Consider the following 14,867-nt stretch of genomic DNA (forward strand, 5'->3'; position numbering starts at 1 on the left):
ATTATAATTAATTTCAGTTTTATTTTTTATTTTATTATATTTTACTTTATTTTTCCCCCCATTACTTTTAAAGTTTATTTTTAACTTTTTTTTTTTGATCTGACGCGGTCCTAGTTGTGTGATCTTGATCTCTCCTTGTGGCTGCAATACTGCTGAGAACTGGTCTTACCTTCTTTTTTGGGGGTGAAAGTGTTTAGTTTTTAACTAAACAATTAGGTGAGCAAGGGAGGGAGAAGAATTTCTGCCTGGAGATTAGCACAAGAATGCAAGATTGCTGTGGATGAGAATTAAATAGATTTACCCTCCCAAGTGAATTTTTATTGCCATTGATTGTAGTGACATGTATTTGAACAAGTTTATTGATTGTAAAGTTCCTTGTTTCAGGATGCATAGTAGTATATACTTGAATTAGAAAGTGCTCTTGTGTTTCTCTGAAGTAATCAATATTTTGAGCTAGTTTGCGACCCTCCCATTTCCAGCATTTACTTGGTTTATTATTCTTCAGGTAGTCTCATCAAGTCCTAGGGCTACTCATGGTGAAAGTTGAATTTCACGATTCAGTCAGACTTCCATAATCTGACCATTTAAAAGCATGGTACAACTTGTAAAAAATACTTGTTTTGATTAAACTGACTGTTACTGTTTTTCCTTTGAGCAGCATCTATATGTTCATACTTCCAGAAAGACTGTGGCTAGTACAGCTCCAATAGTTCAGTCTTAGTAATGAATTAGTTACTGTTTTGTATTTGTTCCCAGCCTAATGTTCTGGGGAAACCCTATAAAAAGTGAAGAAGAGATGTGCCCAGATGCAGATAATACCTAAGAAATTTTCTTAGAAATCCAAAAGCTGTGGGTTTTTTTCTTGAGAGGGGGGAGTGTTTGCTGCTTCTCTGACTGATGCCAGCCAGGGTCATTTTCTGTGTTTAAAGCTCTTCATCTCCCTCTCTGACAATGTTTTGGTAAATAAATTTCTATTACTGGCAGGATGATCAAATATGCTTTTCTTCAGCCGCAACAGATCCTACCGTTTTTGATATTGGCTAACGGTGAAATGTGAATAACCTGTATCCTTTCTTGTTTGAGCTAGGCCAGCAACTTTAGCTTGTGTGCTCTCTGGAAAGAGCACTTTGGATATTCCAGAATACTGAGGCTTAGGTATATTTTTTAAAATAGGTTAGGTAATCTTACTAAAAATAAGAAATACACTTTGCTACTTCTGGATAATTATGTGTGCAAATTCTAGTTGTAGGCCATGTTTCAGTCTTTCTCATCTTGTTCTGATCAGCTACTGACAGACCCGTGGTTCTATAAACTCTTTAATGCAGGAAATAATTAAAACTAAAGAATACAACATTAGCAAGTGTTACTAAAGGGAGAAGGGGAGTTGAGAGGAGGTCCTTTAACATTATTTTGAAATGGAGATCAGACTTTGCACTTTTGGATAAAGCTAAAGTGAAATGGTGGGCATAAAACTATAATAAAATATTCTTACACCTGTTAGAGGAGGATGTTAGGAGAACTGTATTCTGCTATAATTGTGTCTCCAGAGCCTCTTGAGGTTTCATGTTAAAAAAACTTCAAATTTTCAGATTCCAACATCACAATTTTTGGCAGTGGCAGGCTCTAATCTTGAGTAGTACTCAGAAGTAGAATTAGCACATCTAGGTTCTCTTCACTTCTTACAGAAGGGGAATTCAGAGCACAAACTGCAGTTTTCTTTCTGGCTGTTTTATCTACTGGATCTTATGTATCCATGTACAGTCAAGATCTCAGCTATTTTTGTTTGTTTCTTCTTTGAATCCTTCAAGAGATACTTATTTATTGAAAAATCAATCTATTATTTGAGTGTCTGTTTGGAATAAAAGGTGCTAAGGGAATGGATTAAATCAGATCAGTCAAACCTCTCTTAATAAACACATTGAGATGTTCCTTTCACCACCCCTCCCCAAATCTCAAGTGCCCCTGGCTTTCAAATTGTTGTTGAAAATGTGACAGCTGAAATTAATTTACCGCTTTTTCCTTTGAAGTTCCTTTGCTGTGATATAAACAAGTTTTTGCCTTTTTTTTTTATAAGGAGGAAAAAAAAGTTTAGGCTTTTGTTGATTATACCACAAAATATTTTAAACCTCACCTACTTTATTTTTGTGCTTTTCTGAGAATATGGGCTTATTATCAGTGTTTCATCTGTTTTGGGTTGTGTATTCTAGAAGCCTCCATTTCAGTTTTTGTACTTCTACGGTTCACTGAAATGGCATTAACTAAATGTTTTAGACATGTCCCAATTGCTCTTATTCTGTTGGTCTAGCCTCAAGATGAGCTATTTATTTTAACACAAAAAAATTTGTATTCCCTTTCCATGGCTACTGTTTGCAGTCTGCATTGGGTGAAAAAGTGGAGTGACTAATCCAAGGAGAGCTTATTTCCCTGTAAGCCTGATGCTTTGAGACCGATGATTCAGTTTCCCTTCTGTCTCTTTTCACCTCTTTTGAGTATTTTGACCTCATTGGAAACTGAGGTATCTGTGCCATCCTCCTTCTTAAAGCCTTCTCCTAAAGCATTCTTGAAAAGCAGTCAAGGAGATCAGAAGGATTGATGTGAATCCGTCTAGAATTACTAGCTGCTATTCCATTGTTGGAGCTTTCTTTTTGGCTAGCACACCCTACATATGAGAGTGTGAATGGCCAATTTCAGAGAAGTGTGGTTTCAAAAAAGTAACCTTACTATTTACAGTTCTTAAGTTCTATAATGTCATCTGGAAATGAAATTTGACTTGACTGGAATGTTAAATTCCCTTTACCATTTCCTTTACTGTTTTGTTTCTTGTATGAATTAGATTCAAGCAGATATTGCAGTTGCCTCTCTGAATGTAACTGAAGACAAGACTTTAGTTACATCAACCATTGCTTTGGTTGATGCTGAGACACAGAGAACAAATGAACCAAAGAGCTACCTTCAACAAGCTGTTGCAAACCTAGAAATCAAGCTTTGCACTGCTGAAGAAGAAAAATTAAAAATTAAAAAGGTATGAATAGTTTTTTAATGAAAATGTTTGGCATTTATATAGGATTTAGATATAGCTGGAGCTGGCAGAGATTTGCAATGTATTTTTTGTAGAAATTAGCCAAATTCCAGAGAAATTGGCCAAATTTAGCCAAAATACATTTTTTTTTTCTTCATGTCTAGTGTCTATTTTAGGCTGAATTTTTCTAAAGTTTCAGGAAAAAAATATTTTTTTTCCTGGAGTGGGGGAAAAAAAAGGGGGGGGGGGAAGACAAGTTTTCTTAGCATGGAGCCACGTGGTTAGAAGGTGTAGTGGTTCCCCCATGTTTTGGGAGTGAGTGTGTGGTCACTGAAGTTGAAAGTGCCTTTGGCTATCTTTATGAACATAACACTTTTTCTGGGAGCTCTGGTAACTAAATTCTTCATATTCCTTCTGACCTGAATATGATAGAGTACCAAGCAGGCCTATGCCTGTAGTTATGTGTCTGAGTTAGCAAAAGGTCACTGAGGCATTGGAGAGTAAGTTTAATTCCTACTATTCTTAATACTGTTCCTTGATAGCTATCAAGGTGTGCTAGAGAAGAAGGAAATGGCTTGTTGGAAATGAAAATGAGGATGAGTAACTAAAGCCAAAGATGAGGAGGTCTGGAATGGATTGATTTTTCTATGAATTAAGTGTGTAGAGGAGGGCTGGAAGGGAAGCATGAATGTAGACTATAAGAGGAGATAGGTTGAGAGCTAGGCTCTGAATTGAAGAAGTGTTGCACAAATGGTTTCTGTCTCTACAGTTGAATCAATGACTTTGAATCTCAAGAACTGTTTTTATTATTTCGTCCAATTTCATCCAGGATTGAACTAAGCAGACCTGCTCTTTCTGTCCTCCTTATGACCCTCTCAGTTGTGCCTTTGTTTGAATAGCTGTACAGTGATCTGGCAGGTCATTTGTTTCTATGCTAGCTTCCTGCATGGCTGCAGAAATAGTTGTTCTTGAGCAACTGAAAGGGTGCCAGCAGCTTATGTATAGTAGGAATGAGTTTGGTAGGAGCAACAGCTGCTTTAAGAAAAAATAAAAACCTTTAGCTCTTTCTATAGCAAATAATTTTGAAGTTTGTCAGTAGTGTCATTCTCCTTCCTGTCTGTTGGTTCATGTTGGGCAGGCTTCTAGACTGGCTGTCTGCACGATCTCAGAATATTTTAAAATTCATTTTGGAGATGTAGGTAGAGATATTAGGGCTGTATGTAATGGCATTTCTGCCTTTTTAGTGAAACCATTTGCTAAAAGTACATTTAATATGCTGCTTTTCAAATGCAGAAAGACAGAACAAGCTATTAAAAATATGGAAATAATTAGAATAGAATAGTTCCAGTTGGAAGGGACCTACAACAGTCATCTGGTCCAACTGCCTGAGCATATCAGGGTTGACCAAAAGTTAAAGCAAATTATTAAGGGCATTGTCCAAACGCCTTTTAAACACTGACAGGCTTGGGGCATTGACCACCTCTCTAGGAAGCCTGTTCCGGGCTTTGACCACCCTCTCAGTAAAGAAATGTTCCCTAATGTCAAGTCTGAACCTCCCCTGACACAGCTTTGATCCATTCCCCCACGTCCTGTCACTGGATCCCAGGGAGAAGAGATCAGCACCTCCCTCTCCACTTCCTGTCCTCAGGAAGCTGTAGAGAGCAATGAGGTCGTCCCTCAGCCTCCTTTTCCCCAAACTAGACAAACCCAGTGACCTTAGCCACTTCTTATGGGACATGCCTTTAAATTGAGACAATATTTTTAAGAAGTATAAGGTATTTAAAATCAAAGACTGCAATCAGAGTTTTCTTGCACAGCCCTTTATCTCTGTGTATATTATGATAGCAAATGTCATAGTCTTCAGAAATGAAATTAGTTGGAATGATTAACTGAATCTGTATTTTCACAATTTGCAAATGTTTGTAACTTCACATATTTTATTTTGTCAACTTTATAGGAATTAGAATATTTACTGGAAAAACATAGTATTCTAGAAATGGATTTCTTGAAGGAAAAAAAAGAAAACGTAATTTCACATCAAGATCATTACAAGACACTCCAGGTAACTTCTTTCTTGTAATATCTTACTTTTTTTCAGGAGGGGTTTGTATAGAGTATATTTATGTCCAATAAATATTCTGTTAAGTATCTACAGGCCTGCTTCAAAGCCTTTTGAATTTAAAGAGTTTCTAAGGTCTTTAGATCAGAGCCTGACTTTTGACATTAGCGAGAATATAGGTTTAATAGTCCACTTGCATAAGTACGTTATTGTAACTCAGATCACTCATCCGTATTATGATCTGTTTCATAGAACAGAAAAAGAAAACCACTTTGCACAGTAGATGTGTGTTTAACAGTATGACTTAGCGTGTTCTAGAGTAGCTATGGCCAATTATTTGTAAAGTATTAGCTGACTAGAATATGGAATAGTTTGTGTTGCATAATAAACATCTGTGAAGTGTAATTAGATGCTAGACAATGGAATTAAAATTGCTTCCATTGCAAAAATCAACATTGTTCATTAAATACACGTGTGAAGTCTCACATACAAGACAAATTTTTCATTGAAGATTTCAGTCTTTGTCCAGTGTTGTAGCAGGACAAACTAAATATTATAGACTTACAACATTTAAAAAGTTTCTTGTTGGTAATTCAGCTTCACTTAATTCTTTTGCTGCTGTGGATGGTTTTTAAGTCTCTACTGCATTGTTTCCCATTTGTACTTAAGGGTTGCTGTAGTAATTTGTAGTGAATTCCTGGCTGCAGTACTTCCTAGAACTTACGGTAATATAATCATCTAATCTTTTTTTTTCTTGTTTATGTGTGTAACATCCTACTCAATGAAAGAAATGTTTGCTTAGCTATGTTATAAAAACAAGTTTTGCTTAACCTTCTGATCTATGGAGTATCATACTGGCTAAAGTTAATGATCATCATAAACTCTTGACAACAGAATTAGTGGATTTTATTTTTTAATACTTTCACAATGCTCTTCAAGCAGAAGTATTTAAGTAGTACAAATGTTAGTGAGGTTTGCAAGTATCAGTCTGTCTGTATCATACCTCTTTGGTACTACAGGTACTACAGTTTTCAAGAATGACAATGAAAGGGTCATAACCTTCAACTTACTTTGTAGAAAAACTCATGTACTTCCTCTTGTTGTCTTCTGGATATAGCCAGAATCAAATCAGAGGAGAAAAGTGAGTCATGCTTCTAAGAGCTGACAGTTAAAATTACTTTCACGAAACTTGAATGTTGGATGTCTTCTGTTAGTACGGCTTTTAATGCCAATTCCTTTTGTCTTTCTCCTTTGGCTCCTACAACACTAGGGTCAACACCTGTGGCCACACACTGAGTAAATCTGGCAGCTACACAGTACAGATGTCTGTCTCGCTAGCATTTCTTTTTCCAGTAGAAACAGCTGGTTATTAGTGTTGTTGACTTGAAAAGCTTAAAAGCAGACTATAGTGGTAACTCTGGCATAGCTTTGGGAACTCTCAGGATAAGACTTCCAACTGAACCGATTCTGGCATCCCAAGCTGTAGGTGTGCATTGACTTAATTCCTCTTAAATGAAATTTCTATGTTAATATTTGAGTATAATATGTAAAACAAATGCCTCATGAGATGGTTCTAACTGCTTTTTACATGAACATGCATTATTTCATGCACCTTTATATTTACTAATTAACTGACTTCTGGCACTTGTGACATAGGGAATTCTCAAAAGCTGGTTTGGAGGTAATAGAGCCAGTCAGTTAGTCAGATCTTTAACAAGGTGCTATTTAGATTAGACTCTTTTAGTTTTTTGTGAAGTTACTGTGCTTAGTTCTGAGAGAAGATTTCATTAATCTTTGTCAACTAAGCCAGTAATTCTTTTTCTTTTATCTTTTCCTATTGATTTCTGCCTCAGTCAAGGGTGACAGTTATGTTACCACAGTTTTGTTGTCACAAAATTGTTTCAATAAAATATGCTTTCAGGCTTTTTTGATACAAAAAACATATTTTGAAAGACCAGGTAGGAACATAAAGCATATTACAGATTTTTTCTGAGTTGGGTTAGCATGCTGAAGTGAATTGTGTTCTGGACCAGTCACAAACTTTCTTCATCGTAGGTGTGAAAAAAGCCTTATACTTAATTTGGTAGCACTGAAAATGGAAGAATTGAAGGGGAGTGATAATCACTGCTCCTAATTGGGGGAGGGCAGAATTCCAAGTCTTTGGTATAGTGTTAGCAGTTAACCAATGGAAGACAATGGAGTGTTGCCACATCTATGCTTGTGTAAAAGAGAAAAGTTCTGTGTTTCATCTAAATAAAATTAGCTTTAAAAAAATCAAGACTGAACAGAGCGTGTAGTATTTTCACATTCTTAATGCTGTTTCCATATGTTACTGCAACAACCAGAGACAGTAAAGGGGCAGCAGTGGGTTTATAAAGAGAATAAACAAATTGCTATTAACTAGTATTATAGAATTGTTTGGATATTTAATGCAATGGTCTCTCTGAGATATTGAATTCATACAAGCTGGTAAAATCAGAGTTATGATTCCCACATTCCCGCTTTGGTGTTTGTAGCATTTAAGAGGCAGAATAACACACTGTAATTCTAACTTCCTTGCATACAAAATATAGCTGAGTTAAAATTGCTGTGGGAAGTGTAATTTTAGTTTTCTTGACTTGTATGCAGTGTTGCAACCATAAAGTTGCATAAATGCAATTTTAGCCTTATAATTCCTTGCTTATTTAGACAGGAAGGAAACAGGTGCAAATGTATGTCTGATCTCTTTTTTTTGTCGGTATGTCAGTCTTATTTTTTCCCTTTTTTTGATCACATAGTCATACATATATTCATCTCAACTTTTAACACCTCAGCTCTTCTCTAAATGTGAGGTGCTGCATATTTTCAAGACATTTAGTGCTAGCAGGTAATACATGTTTTTGACTATAATGCAGAATTAGTGGCCATTTTAATCCTATAAATCTAAAATTTTGCTGCAGCCCCATTGCAATATGTTGTAGAAATGAATAAATGTTGCATTTTAAAACTACCAGACCCCAATTTGTAATATAGTGTAAAACCATCAATAGCAAAATGAATACTCCTGTTTAGTAGGTGATGTTCTCTTATTTGCTAATCGGAGAGGGAACATTTAATTTGAGAAGGGAAAATAGTGCCTGGCTTCTAGTGCTCTGAGTAGGAACTTAATTCTTTGGACAGATTGTTTAGCTGATAAGACTTCTGATGTTTGGTCTATCTACAGACAACTGTTTTTGATGATTCACTAAGAACTGGATCATACTTTTCCCGTGCCATTTCTTTGATTTGCCACACAGTCGCATTTGCAGTAATACTGCATTGCTGATGGAAAATTCTATTTGCGGTTATACACATTTTTTTCCCATCATCAACCCTTTCTGGAAGTTAAACAGGCTGGTTTTTTTAAAGAACAATATAGTTGATGTGGTGCGATCCTTCTTTCTGAAATAGATTCTTTTTTCTATTGGCAACTGACATCTATTCTTCTAATTTAACAAATCTCTAGTTATTTTGAAAGCACCAAAAATTTTTTCTTTTGGAATCCTTTGTTTCTGTTCCACCTTTTTTTAGGAACTGTCTTTTAAATTTTTATTGAAAAAGTGACTTCAGTGTGCTTATTTTATTTAGCAGTATTCCTGTTGTTGCAAAAAGTCATGATTAAAAATGAATTAGCTTAATACTATAATTTCATTTTGAATTATATTTTTGTGTGTAAAAAAGCAGGCCAAATAGACTCCCTGTTTAAATGACGTTTTAGAAAGGTAGGAGAGGAAGCTTATACTGAAGAAAACATTGACAGATCAGTACGTAATGATCCAAAGAAACTTCACTAAGTCATAGAGTAACACCTCACTGGGATTAAATGGCTTGGTAACCTAAGTACAATCATTGCTGGTATTAGATGTTGTTTTGTTTATTTGTTTCTGTAACTGTTGATGTTTGGGGAGTTTTTCATTTGAGTACCTGTGCAAATGTCACATTAAATTATAAAGCTCCAAATTATGAGGAAAAGTACAGTTACTAAAGACAGGAAAAGGTAAACTTGAGATTTTGGGCTAGTTTCTTCCCTCCTAATTCTGAGGGATGAGTTTATTTTTATTCTGATTAATATTGCCTGTTAATTTTGGTTTTTTTATATATTGGACCCATATATCACACACATTCATATAAAATAGAATGCATACTTCATTGTGTCTGTCCCCTTGTTTTTGGAGATGGTGCTTAAAAACCTTAAAATACTTTAAGGTATATAAGAATTAAAATTTTATGTTAATGCTAGATTCATCATACAATTTTGCCTTTAAATTAAGCAGAATTGTACAAACAGTGATTTTGATGTACTTATAATTTAGGACTGAACATAATATGAATCTCAAAAATTGCACCTACTACATTTAAAATTTGCTTGTATTCATAAGATGTTGAAAAAGGAATGTTAAATAATGTGGCTTAATGTGATGATGCCTGATTTTGTGTATGGATCCTTTTGATTTTTTTTCCTCTTTCTTTTAGTATTTAAAATGATATGTCCTAACTGTTGCCCCACCACCACACTTCGAGTTTCTTGCTTTCAGAATTGAATTAAGCCTCATAATATTTCATAATGTGTATTAAAATCTTTGATTTTAGATTCAAACAATGTCGTAGTAATCTCAATATTAATGAAATAAATGCCTGAATAAGTAAATACTAGCTCTAGTGGTTATGTGCTGAACTTCCTATAATGAAAAGAATTTCTCTTGGAGAGTTGGCATTACATTTTTGCAATTCCAGGAACAAGAAACAATGTAACTAGTTTTGTCTTGATGATGGCAAAATTCAGTTTTGCAATGATGGCAGATCATGTTCCAGAAGTAAGTAGGGTTGTTAGTTGCGGAGAAGGGTAAAGCAGCTTTGGAGACTTGTGGTTTTGAGGGCTGAAAGTTCAGTGGTGTTCCAAGAAGGGGAGGAGGACAGCAGTTAAAAGTGAATAGAAGGTACTAATAGGTATTGAAGAGTGGGAAGTTAATCGTAGATATCACCTCTCCTGGCTACTCCCAATGTGATCTTGTCCAAGGGCTAATACTTCTTCTAAGGGACCTTTTCCTATAACGGTGATGCCATGTGGCACTGATCTGGACACAGAATGGCTGGTGCGCATAGGGCACAGATGACTGCGAGTTAGGGGTAACTCTTCTGGTTTGTGCCTTTCCTAAGGCACCTCTTCCTTCCCAGTTCCCTGCATCGTTGGATTTTTGCCCCCTCCTCCTCCTCTGTTTTTATTCCTTCTTCTATTTCCCCATTTGTTCCTGACCTTGCTTACCTAATGGATGGACTCAGCCCTCTGTGCCTTCCATCTGCCTTTACCTCTTCCTTTCTTACCCAGTGTTGACAACTAGGGAGTATAATTTTGCCTTTAATATGGGTACTTCCCAACATTTGAGAGAACAGCAAACTGGGCTGTCTAACTTCCCCAGCCTCTGTTTTGTTGCTGATTCAGGAATGCTGTCCATTTCTAGCCAGCGCTAGACGTACAATATGTGATCCATCAGCTGTCCATATTGTGAGGAGTCTCAGTGGCTGAAACCTGAGGACACATGAGAGAAATCTGAAATACACATCTTCCTTGAATAATAGGCCTGTTCATGTTGACAATAGAAAGGTGTCGAAGTTTGCCTATTTGGAATGAACACAGATGATCCCAGAGAGAAAGCTTCCTGTTCTGGAAGACCCCTGTGTTGTGCTTTTAATGTACATAGGCAATCCTTGCCTCGTATGAACATTCATTTCCTAAAGTAATTTCAAGAAGCAATCTTGCAGTTGGATGCCTAGCGAAACAAGCTCTTGGAAGCAGTTGTGGTTGAAGTAACAGGGTGAAATTGTCATGTTTCCTAATGCTAGTTGGTCATATGATGAATAAATTTTGTATCCTGTATTGGAAGATATAACTTTCTCTGGAGGAAGCATTCTCTGTGTGTTAATACTGTAGTAAATATAGTGTACCCCCATGCAAACAGATAGGTCTTTATCCTGTTTTGATAAAGAAACCAATTTTTCTATTTGGGTGGATAGCTCTTGAGGGAAAAAAAATAATGATAGTGATGGAAAATAACATCCAAGAATTTGTCTGTTGCCATTATACTGAACCTAAAATAAAGTACAGCATGAATAATCATGCTCTTTCTTCAAACTGCAGTTCACCTTTGAAATTAATTTTGTATCATTTTGACTGCAAAGGTTACCTCCATTCCAGAGAAACTGATGAAGCAGGGGCTGACAGATTTACTTCTGTTTGCAAGCTAAGTATACTTTGATGTGTTTATTACAACAAATCTGTGAACTTGGTAATTGAAAGGAAGAAAATATTTATGCTTTTCTGAGATTTTTTTTTCCCCCCAAACATCTCTATATGAATTTAAGAGAAAAGTTACTGTTTTTCTTTACTGAAAAGTGATAATGTATAAGAATGCTTATAGCAAAAAAAGCATAGCTGTAGCCTGTTTTGTGCTACAGTTTCAATTAGATTTTAAATAATTTCACTTTAAGTTCAGTTCAGATTGGGGAAGGAGGTTGAAAGTATGGACTCAACCAAAGGTTGTGAAACAGATTTTCTCTTGAGCTGGCTCTGGAGATTTAGGGATGACTTGACATATCTGGATCGTGTAAAAAGCAAAAATACCATACTGTTTTGCTGTCTTTCCTATTTCTGTTTCTCAACTCTTGAGGTAGGTTAAACATAACTGGTTCTATGCTTGCATACTAGCTGTGTTGAACCAGTTTAATGACTATTTCAGTTTTGCCACACATGGACACTAGAAATAATGTAGGCAATTTTAATATAATCTAGCTGGGATTTTAAATGGGAATTGATTAACTAATTCACATAAGAATCTTCATAAATCTCTCCAGTTTTAAAATGTCTTGTATTTCTTAATGGAAACTGGAGACTTACAGTTGATTCAGAATTTTGGCCTGGAGTAAATAATATCCAGTGTATAGCTGTGACTGACTGCTGCTTTTGATTGCAACGTTAGCAGTAAAGCACATATGAAAGCTCAGTGCTACTTTGTTTAATTAATAAATATCAGTCAAAAGGTTAGTGGCTCACAGAAAACATCTGATGGTATTTGACAATTATGTCAATGTTATATTTTTGCTATGATGCTTTATAGTGAGCTCTTTGCTTCCCCTGTATATCAGTTCTTAGTTTGAAAAATACTGTTCTAAAAATAATTGTGATAAAGTAGAAAAATTCCATCTAAAACATTTATTTCATTCACAGAATCATTGCAGTTGGAAGGGACCTCTTGAGATACAGTTTCCCACAACATTCTTGCCTCTAAATTGGAGAGATACGGATTTGATGGATGGACTATTAGGTGGATAAGGAATTGGCTGGATGGCTGTATCCAAAGAGTTACAGTCAACAGCTCGATGTCCAAATGGACACCGGTAACAAGTGGTTGCCCCTCAAGGGTCTGTACTAGGACCAAGACCAATGTAATATCTTAATTAATGACATAGTGGGATTGAGTACATCCTCAGCAAGTTTGTGGCTGACACCAAGCTGAGTGGTGTAGTCAATACACTAGTGGACTAATTGTCCACCATTGCCACACAGGTTCTTTGCAAAACTGCTTTCCTGCCATTTGACCCTCAGTGTGTACTGATGCATGGGGTTATTCCTGCCCAGGTGCAGGACTTAGCGTTTCCCTTTGTTAAACTGTAGCCTGTCAAGGACCCACTGAATGGCAGGGTGATCAGGTGTATCACTAACTCTACCCGGTTTTGTATTATCTGTAAACTTGCTGAGCGTGTATTCTGCCCCATCATCCAGGTTATAAAGAAGAGGTTAGACAGAATTGGCCCCAGTATTGACCCATGGAGTACACCACTTGTCACCAGGTAGACTTTCTGCCACTGATCATAGCCCTCTGGATACAGGCATTCAGCTGGTTTGAAGTCCACCTCACTGTCCACTTATCTAACCCATACTTTGTGAGCTTCTCTATAAGGATGTTATGGGAGACAGTGTCAAAAGCCTTGCTAAAGTAGAGATAAACAACATCCACCACTCTTATCATAGAAGGCTGTCAGCTTGGTTAAGCATTATTTTCCCTTTGTAAATCCATGATGACTATACACCTTCTTGTATTTCATGTGTCTGGAAATGGTTTCTAGGATCAGTTGCTCCATCACCTTCCTGGGGACTGAGGTGAGGCTGATGGGCCTGTAGTTCCCCACATCCTCTTTCCTGCCCTTCTTGAGGACAGGCATGACGTTTGCTTTCTTCCGGTCCTTGGGAACATCCCTTGATCGCCACGATCTTTTGAAGATAATTGACAGTGGCCTCACAATGACATCAGTCAGCTCCCTCAGCGCTTGTGGCTTCATCCTATTAAGGCACCATGGACTTGTTTAAGTCCGCTTTGTTTTAGTGTTCCCTAACCTGATTGTCTTCCACTGAGGGTTGAATAAGTCTTCCTTGCTCCAGACTTTCCCTTGGGTTTCAGGGGCCTGGGATTCCTGAAGGCCAGTCCTACCAGTAAAACCTGAGGCAAAGAAGGCATTTTTCATGTCCTTTGTCACTAGGGCACCTGCCCCACTCAGCAGCAGCAGGTTCACATTTTCCCCAGTCTTCCTTCAGCTGTTAACACACTTGTGGAGTCCTTTCTTGTAGCCCTTCACTTCCCTAGCCAAATTAAAAAAAAAACAGGTGGGCTTTGGTTTTCCTAACCCTATCCCTACATGCTTGGAAAGCAGCTCTGTGTTCCTCCTGGGTCACCTGCTCCTGCTTCCACCTCCTGTATGCTTCCTTTTTATGATAGAGTTTAGTGAGGAGCTTCTTGTTCATCCATGCAGGCCTCCTGCTGCCTTTGCTTGATTTCCTGCTTGTCACAATGGACCATTCTTGAGCTTAGAGGAGATAATCCCTGAATAGCAACCAGCTCTATTAGAGCCCTCTTTCTAGGGTGGTATCCCATGGGATTCTTCCAAGCAGACCCCCAAAGAGACCAAAGTCTTCTCTCCTGAAGTCCAGTGTTGTGATCCTGCTTTTTGCCCTGCTCCTTCCCCTCCCCTGAACTCCACCATCTCATGGTCACTGCAACCGAGGCAGGTTGCCACTGATCTTCACATCCCCAGACAGTCCTTCCATGTTTTTAAGTATCAGGTCCAACAGAGTGCCTTAGAGATTGCTCCTCAGTCACCTGTGTTAGGAAGTTGTTATCAATGTGCTCCAGGAATCTCCTGGATTGCTTGTGCCCTGCTGTGTTGTCTCTCCAGCAAATACTGGGGTGGATAACGTCCCTCATGAGGACCAGGGCCTGTGAATGTGAGGCTTCTTCCTGTTGTCTGAAGAAGACCTCATCTACATCATTTTCCTGTAGACTGTCTGGTCTATAGCAGGCATAGCGGACATTGCTGCGTCTGCCTGCTAATCCTGACCCTAAGTTCTTGACTGATCACCTACCCCAAAACATAGCTCCATGCATTCCAACTCCTCTCTCACATAAAAGGCAACACCCTGTCGTCACCTTCCTGGTCTTTCCTTCCAGAATAGTGCATTTATGATTCTGGAAAAGGTGTTCTGCAGGAGATTGGAAACAGGTCTTGGAGGTAGGTGCTTTTTGTGGCTGGAGTACTAGAAAATGTGTGTGTGTTCTTACAAAACTAATATATGACTTGCATCCTGTTAAATACCATCTTCTAAGGAAATATTTAGGTTGGTTTTAGGTGCAGACATAGAGGAGACAGAATGCTAATAATGAAAAATAGGTGTGAAAAAAAAGTTATCTACTGTACCTGCAACTAAATTTATAAATAAGATTC

The 14,867-nt window shown here is 37.4% G+C and overlaps 1 protein-coding gene across 6 annotated transcripts in view; it reads left to right on the forward strand.

The window, feature by feature from the left end:
• CCDC91 (coiled-coil domain containing 91) overlaps positions 1 to 14,867 on the forward strand; it is a 165,617-nt gene that overhangs the window by 41,192 nt on the left and 109,558 nt on the right. For 5 of the 6 annotated variants that reach the window (XM_076344980.1, XM_076345018.1, XM_076345001.1 and 2 more), the window contains 2 exons: positions 2,834 to 3,022; positions 4,977 to 5,081. In XM_076344980.1, coding sequence (XP_076201095.1) covers positions 2,834 to 3,022; positions 4,977 to 5,081 — 294 coding nt within the window. The remainder of the gene's footprint in view (positions 1 to 2,833; positions 3,023 to 4,976; positions 5,082 to 14,867) is intronic. The other variant, XM_076345026.1, reaches the window with a different exon arrangement.

Source organism: Aptenodytes patagonicus, chromosome 1, assembly GCF_965638725.1.
Source record: "Aptenodytes patagonicus chromosome 1, bAptPat1.pri.cur, whole genome shotgun sequence".
Taxonomy (NCBI): Eukaryota; Metazoa; Chordata; class Aves; order Sphenisciformes; family Spheniscidae; genus Aptenodytes; species Aptenodytes patagonicus.